Below are 19826 nucleotides of genomic sequence, written 5' to 3'. Positions count from 1 at the left end.
CAGATAAAACCGATGAGAACAATATCAGTTGCAGGTCAGGGAGGCCCTGGCTGACGAAATGGGGGACTGTGATTGATGGAGACATGTTAATCGAGAATTCGAGATGAAGCATCTGGGCGGGATGTGGATCCGGTGTCGGACTTGGCTCTTGGCAGCTTCCGCGTCTCGGGCCCTTTCCTCCACGATCGACACTTCCGCCTACCCTCTACAACTAGGCTGCATCCATGGATGCTTTCCCCCGCGTCGATCCCAGCTTGAAACCCTTGCAAGTATCGGCGCAAGCAATGCCGCTGAGTCATCCGCTTCCAAATCCAGTCAAGTCGACTTTTTTTAGTATACCTTCGTCCCTCCCCCGCGGTCCAGGCAACACACAACTCCTGTCGGAATTGAGGTGCCGATGACTGAGCAACCCGGAGTCATTCAGGGAATCTGTGTCGCCAGGATCAAAAACGTTGCAGTGGATCCATCAGATCCCTGGTTTGCTAATGATATCCCGCTAGCATGAGTGGTCAATCTTCGTCTCAACGTGCTGGTGGTCGGGTCCGAAGTGCTTGTGATTTGTGCAGGCAGAGAAAGGTTACTAATTGCGTTCATCTTGTGGTTACTCTGCATCAAGCGGATGTGGCATTAGCGCAATCAGGTGCTGACCCTAGGGTGTTTTAGATTCGCTGCGATAACGTCCAGCCTAGCTGTGAGACGTGTTGTCTTGCCGGCGTGCCGTGCACCTTCACAGATCAACCTGACCTGTCCCGAAAAAGTCTTCGAGAGTAAGTACTGGCGCCAGCTCTATCTTCCAGCACTAATCGATATGGCAGTCAGCTCCAGGATGCCAGAGCGAGAATACGTGACCTAGAAGCGCAATTGGCCGTCCACCGGTCTTCGCCCCCCACGGACTGCAGCGAGCGAAGTAACTCCGATGACATCTCAGAGAGCCCTTGGCTTTGCTTGATGACTCTGGACCACCTTCCAGACAGCTACGATCTAGACGCTTCTCTGGGAACATTTCAAGGAGAAATTGCTCATTGCGGAGTGGGGAAAGCCGGCTCCGTTCAACGATCGTCGTTCTTCTCTACGGTCTATGAGAAGACCGGCTCTTCAATCGATCTCGACCATTTCTTTACCCAAGCGGCACAGTCTCTCAAATTTCAGGGTCTCCAGGAACGGACAGGTCCGAAACGGTCACTTTCACCGAAATGGCCTCCCACGCCTCTGGTCCAACACTCCATAAATCACTATTCCAGGAGCGGGCTCTATTCTATCTTTCCAGTTGCAAATGCTGATGCGTTGAGCAAATTGATTCAGGAGGGTATACTGGATCACCAAGATGGCACCGTTCCCGCAGCTAAGCTAGCATGTCTTTTTGCATTCACTGCGATGATGAGTGTAATGCATCGGCTCGATCCGGCTTTCGTCGATGCTGAACCTGATGCTTACATCCAGGCTGCATTGTGTCTCGTGCCCAGAGTCCTGATGGAGAAGCCCACAATTAGGAGCCTGGAGGCTATTGTCTTGATCGTATGCCACCTGGAGTCTTCAAGAGGAATGCAGCTGACTTGCGCAGATGACTTACGTGATGCCAGGTGCTCAAGTTGAACAAGGTCAAATGCTACTATCTCTAGCTACTCGAATGATTTTGAGCCTCGGCGGTCATCGATATTCCGTCATCCACGAACCAGAAGGGAGACACCTCCGGGCTCTCTTCTGGTTCTGCTACGGTGCAGATAAGAATATGGTCATTCGCTACAACTGCTCGCCGCATTTCATCGACGTGGATTGCGAACTGCAGATCCCGGACAACTATGTCTTGTCATCCTCCGACCACCAATTCTTCTCGCGGCCACTTTCAAACGACGAACTCCTCTTTCCCTCGGACATCCGACTCTCCCTCCTCAAATCCAAGGTTTATCATCTGCTCTACTCCGACCATGCTCGAGCTCAGCCTGAGGCGCGTCGCCTGCAATACATCCGCGAACTGGATCAGGAGCTCACCGACCTCAAGGCCACATTCCCGGTCAGCTGCTGGCCGGACCTCTTCGCCACGGAGACAGCACCCAACTATACCTTCCACGACCTGAGTCTGCGGGGAGTATGCCTCCATCTGGAGTTCTATTTTCTTGTTGGCAAGATCCACGGGGCGAGCGGCACTGTCGGCAGCAGCAGGAGTAATCCCAGCTGGTCGATTCTGCCATCCAGTGCCGAGCTCTTCCATCAAGAATCCCGGTCAATTCTTGTCTACATTTGTCGGACGCGGGAGTTTCTCAATTGGCATACTTTCTGGTACGTTGCGTGCTCCCATCCTCGCTCTTTTGTCTGTATATACCCTTACTCCTTACTGACGTTGAATGACCAAGGATCTACGCTCAGTTCCTCCTTACCGGCGTCTTCTCGCTCTTCAAATTCCTCATCACCTACCCCACGGCGCCGTCACACGCGAACGATATCCAACTGCTGCAAACCGTGGTGGATATTTTTGTAGGATTGGACAAGAAAGAGTCGTCAGGCATAAGGGGGCGCTTTCCGCCGTTCTATTTCACCGTGTGCCTGGTCAAGCGGTTGATGTATCTTGCAAGACAGGCTGCCGCGAGGGCTGCCGTGTGACATTAGTCACTCAACGTAGTTACTAGCAACAAAGACCTCCATATAGAATAATCAACGAAACCATCGCCACGCCACTCCCTAATAATTTCCCTTCAACTCCCGAGCCAACTCCCTATACGACCCCGACCGAATGTCCTCCAACACCCCCGGACCGGAAGGCACCCACCCCAGCACCCTCCTGGCCTTGTCCCCGGACGCGCGATTCTCCGTCCCCAAGAACCTCGCCACCATCTCGCCCAGCTTCTCCCTGGCCTCCGCCTCCGTCAAATCCACCACCCGCACCCCCAGCACCTCCGCCAACGCCCCAAACATCTCGGAAAACGTCACCCTCGTCTCGGCACTCGCATTAAACGTCTCCCCGGCCCCACCCCTCCCGATCGCCAACAAGAATAAACTAGCAGCATCATCCACATGCACCGTCGTCGTACACTTCCCCCCTCCGCCCACCATCACAAACGACCCCGTCACGTGCGCCTGCCGCATAAACGCCCCCAGCCCACTCCCGCCCCGCCCGTACACAAACGGCGCCAGCCGCACACTCATCGCCTTGAACCCGTGCCGCTCCCCCAGCGCAAGCACATACGCGTCCGTCTTCGAGCGCGTGTTGATCGGGTTCGCGTCCACCGGCGACGTTTCGTCGGTCTCCTGCCCCTCCGGGTGCGGCGCGTACAGCAGCGTTCCACTCGCCAGGGCGAGGGGCTTTCCGCTCCCAGATAACCCGGCGGCGATGGCGTCCAGCGCGGCCATGTCCTCTGGGAGGCCGAGCTCGTCGTAGGAGGCGCTTTGCCCGAAGGTGTAGGCGGTCGCGAGGCAGATCACGGCGTCCGCGGAGCGCGATTCCGTCGTGATGGTGGAGTGAGAGCGCAGGTCGCCGCGGATGGGGGTCGCGCCGTGGGAGGTGAGGTGCGTGTCTGTTTGTGGGGTGCGCGAGAGTGCCCGGATGGTCGTGAAGTTGTGGGGGGGCTGCGTGGCTTGCTGGAGGAGTTGGGTGCCGATGTAGCCGCTGCCGCCGAGGAGGAAGAGGGTTTTTTGTGAAGGCATTTTCGGGGGTTTGGGGGGGTGTGGTTGTTTGGCGGTGTCGTTGGGTTGGGTTGTGTTATGTTGTGTTTGAAGATTGGTGGTGGTTGTATAGTAATTGCCGTTTTGCTTTGGACGTAGTCTTTGTTTGAGGATTGGTAGTGGTGGTGGTGATGTTCCTAGGTTGGATAGATTAGACTGAACGCAATCCTGAGGAGATACACAGGCTTATATACCTCATTGCATAGCCAGTATACTTTGTGAATAGTGGCGCAGTGGTGGAGCGGGCAGTGGAGCGGGCAGTGGAGCATTGGAGCTGAGAAAAATGACCAGCGGGGTTAGCCGGCGATTAGAAGCAGCAAACCACCGTCGGATGTTGGGAGCTGCTCACTGTTTGGGGGCCGCGTCTGAAACGGAAGCGGGTTTGGCTAGTAGGCACACACCATCTCCCCGTCGGAGTCTGCAGCTGCAGCCCCCCGGGTCGGAGTTATTCCCCTCGGTCCCACAACAGCCTGGACTACGTATGTGTGTCTTGCATTGCCAATTCATCTGCCAATTGCCTAGACTTCACAATTCTCGGAAATAGGCGGGGATAATGATTTGCTACTGCACTACGTACTAGTCATGCAAATTCTTTCATCTAGACTACTCCAGAACTCTCATTACTATCTCCTAAGTAGAAACAAATGTCATAGCTCATTACCCCATGTTGCTCCTCCACATATGACTGACTACTCCCTCCACTTAGAACAACCACGCCACAAACTTCCGATAGAACCAACTCGCCCCTTGGTGCTGTTCCTCCATCATCGCCTTCCGCCTCAAATACTCCCGCTCCTCCGCATCCACCTGATCCTTCCCGCTCCACAGATCCGCCTGGTACGGATCCACCCCGGAGCATCGCGTCACTAGCTTGTACCCGCCGATCAGGCACAGATACAGCGGGATGCCCAGGTACGCCGTGATGAAGGTCTTGTAGTTGAAGTTACCCCACTTCTTGTTGTGCGTGAACACGTCGAAGCTCTTGGTCAGGCAGATCAGGATGCAAAACGCTAACGCGGCGTAGGACCCATACACCCCGAATGGAGCGCGGTACGCCAGGTCGCTGACAGGCACGTTCTGGGCCTTGCGCGCCCGCACGAAGTAAATGTGCGTGATCAGCAGCGAGACCCAGGTCAACAGTCCGAAAATCGTGACGAGGTCGACGAAGTAGCCGAACACTACTTTGGAGTCGGAGGAAACGTTCATGTACGCGATGCACGCGATTGCCGCGCACACCCCCAGTGCGTAGATCGGCACACCGCGCCGGTCGGTCTTGGCCAGAAACTTAGGGGCCTTGTTCTCCTTGGCTAGCCCGTAGATGGTACGGGTAGCGATGTAGAGATCCGAGTTGGCAGCGGAGAAGACAAACAGCAAGATACAGGCGTTGAGAATGTGCGGGAGGACAGGAATCCCGGCGAGCACGATGGCAACCACAAACGGCGACGCGGCGGCCGAGGAGGATTGCTTCGTGGCGAAGATGAGCTCGTCCGAGTCGTACGGGACCAAAGTGCCGACGAGCAGCACGCTGAGAATGTAGAACACCACGATGCGGTAGAAGGTCAGTTTGATGGCCTTGGGGATGGTCTTGCGGGGATTCTCCGCTTCGCCAACCGTCACACCTACCAGTTCGGTGCCCAGATAGGCGAACGTGGCAGAGACCATGGTCGCCCAGAAGGCGTAAAACCGACCGGCTGGTCCGTCGTCAATGTAGGTGTTGAATGCACCGGGGTTCTTCCAGTAGCGGAACCCTTTGCGGTCGTGGTCCGGGCCGCCCCCGAGCATGAGGATGAAAGACAGCAGTATCAACCCGAGAATCACAACAACCTTAAAGGACGAGAGCCAGAACTCGAACTCGCCAAAGAAGCGCACTCCGAAGTAGTTGATCGAGACGATCAAAACGAGGAATATGGTGATCCATACGCCCGGATTGACTCGTTCTTTGTCGATCCAGTAGGATATGACAAGTGCGCCTGCGGTGAGTTGGTTGGGGGTGACGATGATGTATTTGAACCAGTACCTGCTTGCTGTCAGTGCAACGGACACAGGTAGAAATTAAACTCAACGTACGTATAGCCCATAGCAAAGCCCAGTGCCGGGTCGCAGAATCGAACAGCATAACCAGTAAAGCCCGAAGACAACGGCAGCCAGGCAGCCATCTCTCCCAGACCACACATGACCATGTAGACAACAAGACCGACAATAGAGTAAGAGATGAGGATAGAGGCCGGCTAGATGCGCGTCAGATGTTAATCTGTGATATTCGGAGCAAGCAGTCACCTACACCAGCTCTGAGGAAAATGTCAGCTCACTCTCTGCACACAGCTTTCGGGAAAGAACTTACTTTGCAAGAGCAGATCCTGTTCCGATGATGAGACCTGTTCCAATCGCCCCGCCGATCGCTAGAGACCCCGGATTAGTTTCCCAATGGCATGTGCAGCTGGACAGAACAGGGTCGTACCGATCATGGTGATGTGGCGGGCCTTGAGAGCACGATGGAGCTCATTGTCACCAGGAGCTTGGATTGTGCTCTCTTCCGCTGTGAGTACATCGGTCGCATAGCCCTCTTTGAAGAGGGGCTCCTCTCTGTAGCCCATCTGAGGAGATAGCTGCAGTGTAGACCGTGAGTTTGTGTGATAGTCTTTAACAGGAGGAAGAAACGAGAGGTTGAAAAGAATGAGAAAAGAAGAAAGAGAGAGATGGAGAAGGTCGAGCAGGGGGGGGAAGGTGAGAAAAAGAAAATAGCGCGGCGACTGTTAGGAACTAGGCTGATCTTCAGGCCGGGGGAGGTAACATTGGAAGGTGGGATATGATATGATATGACATCTGCCTGCCCGTAGTTAGCCCGTACTGGACAGCCGATGATAGGCGTCGGCCCCTGTTCCCTCTCCGCGGCTCGTCCCATCCACGAGGCACTGCACCAAAGTAAGCACTTCCTCTCTTTGCATTATCGCAACCATTCACTGGTTGGTGTGGTCTGGACCCGAGGCGGATCCCTTGGCACTTCGCATGCTGGCTGCATTTGAAGGAATTGATATATTGCCTGTTCCAGCTTCTCAGATCGTGCGCATTCCTGTACAGTCCCCGAACGTGAGGATATTTGTTGATAGATTCATGTGGAAGACTTCTCTCCTCTTCTCTCCTCCCGTCAACCACGGCTCTCTGTCAGGCTTTAATCACACCCCGCGGGGAACGGGCTTGGCAGGATTGGCATTACCCAATGCATTGCCTCTGCTTATCCCGCCAAGCACCGCTTATCGTCATCCGCCGCCGCCGCTTATCATTGTACCAGTTCACAATATCCCGCCCACACAGCCCATTACTCATCTCACCCACTAATCGTCTCCCAATTGCGCCCCTCTCCCCTCTATCAGTGTAACCTGACCAAACTCTCTGACTTCCTGGTAAATTGGAGCGATAGCCAGCTTGGCACCCAAGAAACTTTATCATGGCCAAGACACGAGGGCAAGACTTCGCACGGATTCGGTGCCTAAAACAGTAGGCGATCGTCACGGCCGCATCTATCCATACATAGCATTACTAAAGTGAACCAGAAGATGGCCATGGTGAAAACAGTGAAACATAGTGATAAAGTCATCTCGGTCAGATATCAACAGTCATAGATTGTACCAAAAGATTAATAAAAAAAATATACACCGGTTCCTGGTTCATCCCATGCTGCCAAACAAACATCATTAGTCATAGTCGTAGAATCATCGTCCCAAGCCATCAGCTAGGTATCGTCCCGGGTGGAGAAAGAAACAAATCGCAAGTGCTGACTTTTCTGTAAAGACAACTTGATCACCGACGGAACTCGAACGAATGTTGCTCCGTCCAATCCACCACCTCCCATTCCTCCGGTTCGTCTGGGTCAGTGTCGTGGGCCGTGGCCTCGTCATCAACTACAGACAGGTGGTCTCCAGTAACAGACTTAAAATCATCCTCCGACGTGGCAACCACTCCGATGTCTTCCATCTCGGCCTCCCAGTCAACGTCGAAGGCATTCCCCTTGAGAAGGAAGGATCCCAACTTCAAGGCCACATTGTAGATTTCTTTCCCTGTGGGAATGATATGCTCCGCGGGAAGCAAAAAACCATAGCTACCACGGTCGCGGAGCTTGATCTGATAAGAATAGGTCGCGTGTAGCTGGTGGTAGAACCAGTCAAGAGCGCTACCACCCGAGGATCCACCGATGGGGAAGAAGCGTCCACTGTCCGGCGCTCGCGTGGTGACCGTGCCTTCACACGCCGATGAGACATCATAGATCTCATGCGTGGCATACCGAATGACCTTGGCCAGCCCGAGGCCAAGCTCTTCCAAGCTTTCCAGGGTAGGTGGCACAGACGAACACGAGTATGAAAAAGGATACAGAATCTGCTGCGAATAGGAATGCAGATCCACAAAGCTGACAATTTCGGCGTTGTTGCTCTGCGTCTCATTGAGAGCCCATTGGGCCAGCTGCTGTGCTTCCAACCCCTCGAATGGCTCGTCTCCCGCATAATTCTCGGAGCAGGGGTTGGAGCGCGTCCGCTCGCCGTCCCATTGGAAATCCCAGGTCCGATCGAGATCCAGCCCAGGACAGAATCGCAGACTGGTCTGTTGGCGATTTTTGCGCCAGAGACGATCCGTCTCCCACGTGTATACGTAGCCGTCGGGGTTGAGCGTGGGCACTAACACCCAGTCAAAGTCCTCCAGCAGCCGGGTGACCGCCTTGGACTTACCGTACTTGGTGATCAGGTTGTAGGCAACGTAGTTCACTGTTGAGGTACTGATCCATTCACGAGCATGACTCCCCCCGACGAGGAGGATGGTCTTGCGCGGCGTGGGGCTCTTGTCACGATTGCTGCCTACACCCAGTCGGAGTGCGGGAATTTCTCGGCCCTCATAGGATATTCCCACGTTGGTCATCTGCGCATGGGAAGGAAACATCGAAGCCATCAGACGCATCCAGGGCACAATGACGCCAAGGGGTTGGTATTCGTGGAAAAAGACATCGCCGAGTTGCGTGGCTTGCCGACCTGAGGAGATATAACCCGACTGTCCATTGAGCCCCACCGGTCTGCGACTCGGGTAAGAGGCATAAATCCTGTGTGCTAGATCATCGATCAAGGGGGTGTAGGCAGTGTGGAGGGAGGCGGGTAATAAGCCGAGAAGTGAGGGGATCTATGCGCCGCAAGCGTTATCAGCGTCGGTGCATGTTATCAGTAATCAATCAGTCGGAGACTTACCACTTCCTGGGCCAAACGGATATCGACAAATTGGGGCGTCGACGCCCAGACGTCAAGGAACAAGATATCAGCTGCTTGAGCCAGTGCTTCCGCTTGATCCTCGTTGCGCAGGGTGAACCGTAGAACCACATCACTGCCGTATCGCGCCAGAGCCTGGGGAGGCGGGGAGTGTCCGCGCAGTGAACTGCTGGCGGACTTTGGTATACTCCATATAGACTCAATGACCCAGTCTCGAAACCGAGTCCATGGCCTTCGGGTATCGGGTGGCTGGCAGGATAGAATTTGAACGGGCTCGATCGGCGGCGGTGGAGTGATGCTGGAGCCTGCGGGGACGGCGGAGACCAGGGCGACCGTTGCGACCAGCAGGAGGACTAGAAACAGAAAATAGCGCATGACGAATGTTAGGTGCATCACGGAAAATGTACGGGTGACCGTGGTTGCACATCAATTCCCCAGACGAATGTCTGGCGGAATACTCGAGTGATAGCAAGGTTGATTGCAGTGAAGTGAGAAGAAAAGAAAGTTGAAGAGCCGAGGGTGTGAGAATGACGGCAACGGCGAGGCTGAGCTTTCCGCCTCAGGCATCAGGGACACGAGATCGCACCGTGGGTCTAGCCGATCATTTTAATTGTGATAAGCATCGATATCAAAATGTCACTTTTAAGCTTGACTATCATTTACAATTTGAGACTCGTGCATCTCCCTGGTTTTCATTAGGTTGTTTCACTCACATGCCTTGGAAGGAAATATAAATTCGCCTTCCAGACAGTAGGCAGCCTCAAAGACTGTACTCTGATTACACTCTGGTTACAAGATAATTGTTCTTCTGGCACTTCAAACGTCGGATAACCAAGTATAAGAGCCCAGATACTGAGGTGGGCCATATAGAAATACCCAAGCGTGTGAATTGAGCCATTGTGTCGAGCTGTCCATTAGCAAACAGTGGATTAGTACGCCTGGATCCTCATCGTCTGCCAGATTCTCTATCGACTCCGCTGACTGGCAGGGCCGGCCACTAATCCCAACTCGACTAGACCGACCCGGAAGGTCATTTTGAGCTAGCCTTTTACAGAAAGGTACCCTCTTGCATGGCAGTGCGTGCTCTTGCTCTCATACTTGCAGACTTGGACTGCGCTGAGCGGAAAACAGCTCGATGTTTTTGTACGAAGAGAGTCGCTATCTAGCTCTAACTCCAGCGCTTCTTGTCAAGAAAAGGATGATGTCACTGATAGCCAGCATCACATTTCCTCTTCCACCGTCGCTTCCCCTTGACACGAACCGGAACCTTGAAAGATCGCGTACCTCGCATTCTCCTTGCTCAGCTTCCCGGCTGACATGTCACAAACTCATCGCAGGACTCAGCGCCATCATGGATCCGATTCATCCTCACCTTTATCGTGTGAAACAACAAGCGAGCAAATAGACAACGACAAGCTGTATGCGAACAACAAACCCAAGTGATCCGACGGTATGCATGACAGACTACCTATTGTTATATGGGCTCGTCCTACCCTGCAACACTCATATCATGGAATAACGTGGTCTCGTTCTTTTTCGCAGCGCCCTTCCTGTGCGGTGAAGTACAAAAGGAAATCAAGAAATTTCAGAAGTCCCTTGCCTTCGGTGAAAAGAAGGTAGAAAGCATCCTAATGGCGGTGGAGGGCATTTTCATGGAGTTTCCCCTGACCGTGCAGATTTGCTGCGGCCGGTCGCGGCCTGCATGCACCACCCATGGAGAAATCAAATCGTTTCTTCTAGAACAGATTTAAGAAGACCTTATTAATAGACGATAGCTCGACGGCCCAGGCACATCGAACATTTTGTCGATGGCTTACCTTTGACGGTTCAGATATCGGATAGTGCGTTTATCCCCAAAACCCATAATATTTCCTTGTTCGAAATGCGACGGTCGCTTTATTTTATCTTGCTTCTTTGAGATGCAGATTTTATTGAGTTGTGACTGGAATACGATAGGATGGTCGCATTCAGAAAGCATTGGGTCTAGCCCCACGAAACATTGATCCTGACAGGTGAGCGGTATTTATGTCTTACGTATCGTTAGCCCCTGTCAATGACAAACCGAAACCCCGAGATGAGTTCTTGCCAAGCCTAACGCTTGACACCATCTCGCATGCGGAAGCCGGAGGAGGCCGAACAGATGATCGGGTTGACTTTATATAAATTACATTGCAGAGCTGACCCTTCAGGACCGATATGAAGGGGACGAATTTGGTGTGGTGGTTCGGTTCCTTTCGTGGCCCTTGGTTCGAGAGGAAGGGGCGGCTGGCCAGGCCCTACCTCCCTAGTAGCCATCCACTTCCCCAAGTATCCTATGAGTAAACCCATTTGCGGTTGAGAGGGAGAAGGGAAGGGGTTCCGCAATTGCCCAATTGGAATGTGCCGGTACAACGTCTCTCCAAGGCTCTAATGACCATGCTGATTCTTGACATGAGTGGATGGTGGGGAGAGTGAGCGGAGAGTGTGGATAATCACCTTTGCCCATGCCCACCAAGTGGCCTTGTTCTCTCGTTAAGTCTTGAGAAAAAGGCTCTGAGTGAAGGAAGGGGACACAAGGGGAAAAGGGACAGATGACGACAGTTGGGGCGCTTGACGTGGCCAGAACACCGATCACGTGAGTGGGTATAGGTTTGGGCCTTGCGGATTGCGTGTGCTGTACAGAGTACTGTACGGAATACGCGATGTACTGTACATCCTCCTCCACATTACAGTTTTGTGCACAGTGCCAGGTTACAAGTATTGAAATGCTAAACGTTCAGCTCTTACTCATTTTGTTTTCTATATTTAGTCAGCAATTGATTGAAAATGAAGATTAAATAATTTCTCTCAAGTTTAAATTTGGCAGCATTGAATCCCTAGAAATAGCCCATGTTTAGGGAAGGAAAGGGGCCAAGAGCATCATCCTGGCCAGGGGAGAAACTAGGGTAGAGCGCAATCTCTACCAGATCCATCCATGCACCCGCGTCTCTCTATATTTGGATGGGGTACGGAGTATACAAGCACTGTATCAGAGAAACGCACGCCAGAACTGTCAGGGTCGCTGGCCCATTGATAAAGATAGAAACAATGCTGGGACCACGGGCAGTTTCACCCGTGCTTCCAGATGAGACATATTATCGACACTATATGGCGGGAGTACACAGCACAATATCTACACAGTATGGAAAAAGGCAGATGCAGAAGCAGACAAGTGCCGGATCAGGGAAGAAGAATCTTACAGGGGCTGAAAATGGGAGCTAACCAGCCAGCCCTGTGGTGTACTAGTACATTAATTCTGTAGCTACTAGGTACTGCTGCTGTACTACTGAGTAACTTCGTACTTTACTACCTTACCATCTTACCGTACCTACCCGCACGTGTGAATCTCGGCCCGGTAGTCCTAGTCCTAGTCCTTTAGGAACAGCCAACTTGTTGGAATCCGACTAGTCACTCTTCTGGAATCCTGCTCTCGGCGGGCCTCCTCCTCAGGCTCCTAGGCCATCCATTCATACCCACGGAGTGAGTACACACGCACTCCATCCAGTCCTCCACTTCCGCCGCCCGTCGTCAGCATCGCCAGCTTATCCTTACCTCGCCAACCACCCTCTCCCCCCTTCGTCTCGGCCTTCTCTCATCTTACCCCCACACCGTCTCTTAGTCGCTTTTCTCTTTATTATCATTCCTTGCCTAATACCCATTTTTCTTCTTCTTCTTTCTCACACCAGCAGTCTCTCTGTTGGACATTTCCCCTCAAACACCCCTCAAAAAGTTGACTTTCATTTCTTTACCCCTCCTGTTTGCCTGCCAAACTTTCTTTACCACCACCAGCACAACCCCCCCCCGATCCAACAACGACAAGCATCACACCTCTCTCTCCGTCTTCTGGCCGATCGCTCGCTGCGTTACTTCAATTCCTCTTTCCGATTCCTCGATACACAGTGAAATCGCACATTCACCTGGCGATGTAATAGCTCCTACCGGGAGCTTCGACGGTTTTGACTTGCAAACGGGAATTTCTGCATCGGTGATCGACTTTTGCCCGCCGCCTCCTTTCCTCCCTCCTTCTCTCTTCCCTCCCCCCCTTTTTACGGCCTCGCTATTCGCTGCCCAACGACCTCCCCCTAGTCCGCCCGGCTTGATATTCCCCTTTCGAGGCGATCGCGATGCAAATCGGTCTGATCCGCAGTGACGTCTTCGCACAGTATCCCTACCATCGACAGGTTCCCGCAGCCCCAGTCTCATAGAGTGTCGTACATTCTGCGCGGTGAAATCAGTGACCAAAAATTCATACACAATCGAATGGGTCTCTTGGATAGGTTGCGCTGCAGGATTACCCAAAGAAACGTCCGCCGGAAACACGCTCACTATGCACTGGAAGGGGTTACGGATCGGTTCTTCTGATAGCAATGAAGCCAAGCGACGGAGCTACTTGTTCGAGCCAAACGCACAATCCCGCCATAGCGAACAAATACCACGTCCCACACTCTCCACGACCGCACTCAACCCAAGACGCTCCGAGTCGGCCCCTCGCTCACCCTCTCTGGCCGGCCCAGAATTCGACGACCATGCGAATGAAGGACAGGGCAACAATGGTCTCACAGGAACACGCAGTCGCACGGATGACGCAAGCCCGAGACCGAGAAATACGGGCCATCCACCTTTGCCGGGGAGCGGTCCCAATTGGCGCATAAACCGGTTCAGCTTCATGAGACTCCGCCACGCGTCGGACCCTCAGCTGTCCAAGTCGTATGCCAAAGGAGAGAAAGATATACCTCCTGTGCCCGAACTTCCACGTGAGTTATTCTTGCCATCGCTATGATTACGAGCCCTCGCTAATCATCCTCCGGGGTCTCTTTCTTAGCTCCGACTATCATCACGACTGCTCCGACGGGTCATGAAATCGACGAGCCGGTCAAGCGTAAGACGAAGTTCAAATTTTTCCCGGATAACAAGAAGGCCTCGACGGAAGAACTCCCTCTTGAGCAAGGTAGTCTCCATGGAAGACCACGATATGTCGCCCAATCTTCGACAGGATCACAAGCCGCGGATACCAGTCGCTCGATTTATCGTGTGAGCGGTGAGGAGCCAGGTCGTTTATCGACTACATCGATTCGGAGTAACGGGCGGGATCATCTGGCGGAGTCTAATCGTTCTTCGATGGTTGACGTGCGGTTCTCTGAGTCTTCTCGGTCTGACCAGAGCTCTGGTGATCACGGAGCTGCCCGTCCAGTACCCTCCAATGAAGGCTCAATATCGAGCGCGAAACGATTCCGTATGCCACGCTTGAAACGAAATCGCAACCCTCTGTTCCCCCTACCACCCAGACCCACTGCGTCACAATCGATGAACGGTCGCACTCCCAAATCCTTGAATGGCCAAACAGGCCCCAAGCCAACTACACCAGATGCGCAAGAGCAAGACAACATCTCCCCGTTACCGTCTCCTTCTCGTTCCGCAGGCGTTGCGTCCCCCCGACCGCCTCTTTTGAGGAATGACTCCGCCAATTCGACCCACTCCGCTCGTTCAACGCCCTCGACCAGGAACCGAAACCCCTTGACTACACGCGCGCGTTCGTCAACGTTGGACTCCTTGGCGAACATACGTTCCAGTGAGCAGCAGGCATCGCCTCATCTTACACCTTCCGGACGTACGTCGACCTCGACTAGCGGGCGCAAAAGCTTTGGTGATATTTTCAGCATCCCCCAACGACTCCGACAGAATTCCGAGCCACCCTATCCTCGCAGCGGTTCACCTGCTGCCCGAGGCGCAGACACTCCTGTCTCGAAAACGCCATCCTATCCGGCCAGGCAGGAGGATGACACGCCAGCCACGTACCTAGAGCGTTTGGAAGCTGCGATTTCAAAAAGCGCTATCGCTAGTGTGCTCTCACAAGCAAATGACGAATTTCACAAAACCGCATTGCGCAAGTACATGCGGGGGTTCTCGTTCTTTGGCGACCCAATTGACATGGCCATTCGAAAGCTATTGATGGAGGTGGAATTACCAAAGGAGACGCAGCAGATTGACAGATTCCTCCAAAGCTTTGCGGATCGATACCACGAATGTAATCCTGGTATCTTCGCAAATCCAGGTACTAGCTTTAATTCCCTAATTTGTACTGAGCTGACTTCAGAAATCTGTAGACCAGGCATACTTCATCGCGTTCTCTATCCTAATTCTGCACACTGATGTTTTCAACAAGAACAACAAGCGCAAAATGCAAAAGCCGGACTATGTGAGGAACACTCGAGGGGAAGGCATATCAGAGGACATTCTTGAATGCTTCTATGAGAACATCTCCTATACGCCCTTCATCCATATCGAGGACACCAACCTCAATGGACGTCATCTCCCAAAGCCCCGACGAGCTCTATTCAAAACCGCCAGCTCCGATCACTTGGGTAAAGAGCCAGTAGATCCTTATACCTTGATCATGGACAACAAGCTCGACTCCCTTCGCCCAAGTCTGAAGGATGTCATGAACCTCGACGATACTTACCGTTGTGATGGCACGGAAGGACCTCCGGACATAGAAGGTCTCCATCGAGCATTCTCAAGATCTGCGGTCCTGCAGATCGTCTCCGCCCGGTCCCGTCCCGACGCTTTCATGCCGTCCAGTATGGAGAACCCGATTGACTCGAGCCCAGGTCTAGTCGACATCAAAGTGGCAAAGGTCGGTCTGCTTTGGCGCAAAGACCCAAAGAAGAAAAAAGCCCGATCTCCGTGGCAGGAATGGGGCGCTCTTCTTACTTTCTCGAAACTGTACTTTTTCCGGGACGTCAACTGGGTTAAGTCCCTCATCCACCAACACGAGTCACACGTCAAGGAAGGTCGCCGTCGGGCCGTTACCTTCAAGCCCCCTCTGACCGACTTCAAACCTGATGGCATGATGCCGACAGAAGATGCTGTTGCTTTGCTTGACTCTAGTTACAAGAAGCATAAGAATGCGTTTGTTTATGTCCGCTCTAACGCTCTTGAAGAGGTCTTCCTGGCCAACTCGGAAGCTGACATGAATGATTGGCTGGCAAAACTTAATTATGCGGCCGCGTTCAAGACCACTGGGGTTCCAAGCAAAGGGATGATAGCAACCAACTACGAGGCACAGCGCAATCGCATGAGTCGCAGGGGCTCCTCTGCGTCTTTGACAGACAGAGAACCACCATCCCCGAATCCTGCGGCCGACATGGGCGAGGACATGCTCGCATCACAGGCTCAATTAATGCGTTACAAAATTCGAGAGGCCAACGAGAAATTATTCGTCAGCCAGAGGCAGCTCGATGATCTGTTGCGGAACGCGAGGCATCTACAGGTGCTGACTCCCGTGAACTCTAGAGCCCGCGAACAGGTCATCATGGCAGCTGGTCGCATGGCCGCCAAGCTTAAATGGGTGAGACAGGACATATGGCGTACCAGGTGCTACAGGGAGGTGCTTGTTCGAGACTTGGGTGAGGAGGTGAAAGAGGCCCCGCCCACGACTGAACCAAAAGGCCTTCAGCTCCAGATTCCTGCTCCGAGCGCTAGCAATGCTGTAGAGGGACCGTACGAGGAAGCCGAGACCATTCAAGTCACCTCTCCCATTCGGGAAGCTTCTCCACATCCAAGCTCTGCAAAACCACCTTCCATCTCTGAGCCACCCTCACACCCTGCCTCGGCGGATGTGAGAAGGCCGAGCATTCCGGCATCCTTCGCTTCGTTTGATCAGCCTGATCGCGCTAGTAGGCGTCTTTCTGTTGACGCCGCCAAGGAACGTGCCATGTCAAGTTCCCCTGATCGTGCAAGCCGACTCACTCGGGAGGCTTCTGTTCTTAGTGCTGCCAGCCGAATGGACGTTGTGAGCCTTGGATCCCACGCATCTAAGCTTACCGTGCCCAATAGTTTCGATGAAGGCGAAGAGCGCATCCTACGGGAAACTGGTCTCCTAGAAGCCTCGCGAAGGCCGTCTCTTGCCTCTAAGGATAACGAAACTGAATCGAAGCACGAGGACACGCAATCTAAGACCTCGATCGATCGCACAAGTCGAATCCGACGCAGTCTTCACCGTACCCTTCGCGATGCGCCGAGCGTACACGGAAATCACCCACGAAGCAAGAAAGCACGCGACTCAGCCTCCAGCCTGGCCGCGCTCGAGGATGCGCAAGGTACGCATGATGGTGAAGGTCTGTCGCGAAAGTCCGCTAGCTTTACGGTACACGGCAAGAAGGCCTCGATCGTCACCTTCGGGAGCGAATGGCAGAATATGCCGCCGGAGGAGCGCTTGAAGTTGCGGAAACCCACCCCGTCTGACGAGCCGCGAGCATCAGACCCAGCTATTGGCAGCGGTGGCGAGTCCATTACCTCCGAAACCAATTTACATCCACGCTACCCGCACTCTTTGCGGAGTACCAGCCCTGGAGCGCGCGAAAGTGTTCATTTCTATGATGAGACGGAGGAGTTCAAGGAGGCCTCTGAGACTCTTTTCCCTGAGGAGAAGAAGGTCGAGAACGATGATATTGCCGATTCGAGTGCCAAGATGTCTGAAATCTCCTTTCCCACCGCTATTCGAGAAGCGCCTCTGAGCATCATCGACGAGCCTATGTCCCCCAAAGCCGGTAGTAGCACTGCCATTGACGAGCAACCACCACCTCCAAAACTACCTCCTAGCTCTCCCGAGCAAGCCGTCCATGCATAACAAGCCCCACCCTTGTCTAGGCTCTCTTTTTTTTTTCTCTTTTTTCTTACGACTTTATACCCCTATTCATCTTCTTTCTCTTTGACTTTCCTTGTGTGTGTGGAGATGCCGGCGGCCTCCTCAACTCAAACTGATAGAGCATGCGTGGGGCTCCCTCCCCGCGCCGTTTATGATACTGATACCATGATTCTGTTCTGGGTTTTGATTCGAAGCCCTGAGTATGCATGCATTCGGGTTGGTTGGGTGGACAGTTTGATCGACTATGTTGAAACCTTGAGTTGATATACCGTACTTAGCATTCATACCTTGCACATGGTGGCATGATCTTGGATAATACAAAATACAAGGAATTTAACAATAGAAATCTTTCATCCGATGTCGATAGCCGCGATTGTCACGTAGGACGAAAGAACTCTGCGATCTAATGGAAGTGGATTGATCGATGCCGAAAGGCCGCGTCCATCCCAATCGACCACGCGCCAGGCCGGAGAGCGGAACATTGCGGCAGGGCAGAAAGAGACTGCGTAGCATGTAGTTAGTTAGTAGACGTCAGCACCAACCTCTATGGCAATGGAACAAGAACAAATTGAGAAAACAGAGGAACGATAGGAAAGTAGCTTGGTACCAGAAAAGATGCAGATGACGAAAAATCAGAGTCCTTCGAGACGGAATCCGCTTATTGTTTGCAGTATAGTAAATGTCCAACATAAATGGCGGGCCGTTCGGACGGTAATACCGGCCAGCAGTGGCTGTGAGCCTACGGAGCAAAGGGCGTCAACCACGGAGAAATGATCGTGCACCGTATCTAGAGCTTCTGGATGAAGAAGACATGTTCCGTGACTGAGCAAAGGAGGTGTAGTGCCTGAAATTTGGGCGTCAGCTGGGGATGTCGGTCGAAGGGTGGGGTGGGGGCGATGTGCTGCGTGTGCTGGGCGGGTTGAGCGGAGGGTATTGGGGATTCGTAGGAGCGGGGTTGGGGACCGTAGGAGCGAGGTATTGCCTATACCTTGAAGTAATGTCTATACCTAGAGCGAAGTTATATACCTAGAACGAGAAGCCAGGAACCGTGGGAGCGCAAGTCCGTGTGCCTTGGTTGAGACTGCGTGTTGGTTGTGTCGCTAGGCCAGGGGAATGCGGGCGCAGGAGAATTGCTGTTATGCTGTTTGCACGGTTGTGAGGGCGGGAGACATTACCAAAAGTGTTTGAGGTGCTGAGAAACTAGGTTGTTGCGTATGGTGTTCTTGGAAATGGTGGGTGGTCTGTTGTTGTTGTTGTTGCGGTGTAGGGTTGTCGCGTTGCTGAGGGGTTTTGGCTGTCTATGACGCTGCGGTTGATGTTGGGGGTTTATTTATTCGTGTCTTGGTGCAGTGTGGCGGGCTGGGATGGAGGTCTGGCTTGGGAGATGAGTCTCTACTATATGCTTGAAACTCACATTTCACTTGAAAGTACTGCAGATAGGTTCCCTTGTCGGTGTTTATGCGACTCGCCTATAGTTTCTTCGCCAAATCATGTACTACGTAGGTGATCCAGAACTGCGCAAGGTGTTCGTTACAGGCAGCGAATATGGGAACTTCAGGTGAACCTCTCTCAGAATTCTGACGCGCCACGGCTGGGATGGAATTGTGGAGTGTCCACTTGCTTTTGTATTGATTTACAAAATTCTAGATCAGGCTGTCTGACATTTACCTTACGAAGAGGTCGTAAGAGGGCCATCAAGAATGCTAGAGGGGACTTGCTATCTCATCCATTGACTCAAATCCCCGGTCAGGGTTTTGATATATCTGCCGTGCGAGGATATTATAAGAGGATCATTGAGAAAGATAAATTGGCTACAAGGGGCGGCTACACCTGTTCATCTACCATCCTATCGACATCGGGCTATTACAGCTTACGCACTATGACCTGCCTATACCTATGCTGCTCTGCATTGTTTAATAGTGGCTCATTCTCAATAGACCTCAAGTCAATAAGCTCGATTGTTCTCTGCGGATAGCCTTGTACTGGCATCCCCGCACCCGCTACTTCACTCTACAGGGGATCTCAGCCCTAACCCTTTCTCCATCCCCGCTCGTCCTCCTTTGAAAACTCATCCTCTTCGACAACTAGTTCTTCTTGACGACTCATCCTCCTTGATATTCTTAACGGACGGCCACTGGGTATTGCAGTATGGTGTTCCGCGTACTGTTCCGGCGGTTTCCCGGCGCCTTCCTTCTGCTGTTGTATTCTGCTTCGCCTTCCTCCCTTCTTCTTCCTCAATCCTTCTCCTCCTCCTCCTCCTA

General features: G+C 52.9%; 5 protein-coding genes across 5 annotated transcripts; 2 read left to right on the top strand and 3 right to left on the bottom strand.

The window, feature by feature from the left end:
* The first annotated feature begins 199 nt into the window (after nt 1-199).
* Nucleotides 200-3024, top strand: BO72DRAFT_420437 (uncharacterized protein). Its single transcript, XM_040942715.1, has 5 exons — nt 200-576; nt 664-767; nt 816-1515; nt 1562-2277; nt 2352-3024. Exons 1-5 carry the CDS (start codon nt 502-504, stop codon nt 2596-2598), a joined length of 1842 nt encoding a protein of 613 aa, XP_040805717.1. The 5' UTR covers nt 200-501; the 3' UTR covers nt 2599-3024.
* Nucleotides 2518-3795, bottom strand: BO72DRAFT_474432 (oxidoreductase domain-containing protein). Its single transcript, XM_040947261.1, has one exon. It carries the CDS (start codon nt 3637-3639, stop codon nt 2677-2679), a length of 963 nt encoding a protein of 320 aa, XP_040805716.1. The 5' UTR covers nt 3640-3795; the 3' UTR covers nt 2518-2676.
* Nucleotides 3796-4246: 451 nt separating this feature from the next.
* Nucleotides 4247-6457, bottom strand: BO72DRAFT_176870 (dicarboxylic amino acid permease agtA). Its single transcript, XM_040939441.1, has 5 exons — nt 6116-6457; nt 5999-6056; nt 5939-5945; nt 5725-5885; nt 4247-5674 (listed from the first exon to the last, which is right to left on the bottom strand). The coding sequence occupies exons 1-5, from the start codon at nt 6249-6251 to the stop codon at nt 4360-4362; spliced, it is 1677 nt and encodes a 558-aa protein (XP_040805715.1). The 5' UTR covers nt 6252-6457; the 3' UTR covers nt 4247-4359.
* A 998-nt stretch (nt 6458-7455) lies between these two features.
* On the bottom strand, nt 7456-9275 carry BO72DRAFT_455056 (putative metallocarboxypeptidase ecm14; the record flags this gene model as incomplete). The annotated part of the gene is made up of 2 exons (XM_040946216.1): nt 7456-8817; nt 8883-9275. 2 exons carry the CDS (start codon nt 9273-9275, stop codon nt 7456-7458), a joined length of 1755 nt encoding a protein of 584 aa, XP_040805714.1.
* Nucleotides 9276-13033: 3758 nt separating this feature from the next.
* BO72DRAFT_176822 (Arf family guanine nucleotide exchange factor SYT1) lies at nt 13034-17607 on the top strand. Its single transcript, XM_040939440.1, has 3 exons — nt 13034-13672; nt 13741-14970; nt 15023-17607. Exons 1-3 carry the CDS (start codon nt 13246-13248, stop codon nt 17545-17547), a joined length of 4182 nt encoding a protein of 1393 aa, XP_040805713.1. The 5' UTR covers nt 13034-13245; the 3' UTR covers nt 17548-17607.
* The last annotated feature ends 2219 nt before the right edge of the window (nt 17608-19826 follow it).

This window comes from Aspergillus fijiensis, assembly GCF_003184825.1.
Source record: "Aspergillus fijiensis CBS 313.89 unplaced genomic scaffold BO72scaffold_4, whole genome shotgun sequence".
Lineage (NCBI taxonomy): Eukaryota > Fungi > Ascomycota > Eurotiomycetes > Eurotiales > Aspergillaceae > Aspergillus > Aspergillus fijiensis.
This window is presented reverse-complemented; position numbering and strand designations above follow the sequence as displayed.

Bases quoted from the DNA above. Each gene is read 5' to 3' on its own strand.
- BO72DRAFT_420437 (XM_040942715.1), top strand. From the start codon at position 502: ATGAGTGGTCAATCTTCGTCTCAACGTGCTGGTGGTCGGGTCCGAAGT. The intron at 577-663 runs GTTACTAATTGC...AGGGTGTTTTAG, and splicing joins ATTTGTGCAGGCAGAGAAAG to ATTCGCTGCGATAACGTCCA. The intron at 1,516-1,561 runs GTATGCCACCTG...TGACTTGCGCAG, and splicing joins TGGAGGCTATTGTCTTGATC to ATGACTTACGTGATGCCAGG.
- BO72DRAFT_176870 (XM_040939441.1), bottom strand. From the start codon at position 6,251: ATGGGCTACAGAGAGGAGCCCCTCTTCAAAGAGGGCTATGCGACCGAT. The intron at 6,057-6,115 runs GTACGACCCTGT...CGGGGTCTCTAG, and splicing joins CCGCCACATCACCATGATCG to CGATCGGCGGGGCGATTGGA. The intron at 5,675-5,724 runs GTACGTTGAGTT...GACAGCAAGCAG, and splicing joins GGCTTTGCTATGGGCTATAC to GTACTGGTTCAAATACATCA.
- BO72DRAFT_176822 (XM_040939440.1), top strand. From the start codon at position 13,246: ATGCACTGGAAGGGGTTACGGATCGGTTCTTCTGATAGCAATGAAGCC. The intron at 13,673-13,740 runs GTGAGTTATTCT...TCTCTTTCTTAG, and splicing joins TCCTGTGCCCGAACTTCCAC to CTCCGACTATCATCACGACT. The intron at 14,971-15,022 runs GTACTAGCTTTA...AGAAATCTGTAG, and splicing joins TGGTATCTTCGCAAATCCAG to ACCAGGCATACTTCATCGCG.
- BO72DRAFT_474432 (XM_040947261.1), bottom strand. From the start codon at position 3,639: ATGCCTTCACAAAAAACCCTCTTCCTCCTCGGCGGCAGCGGCTACATC.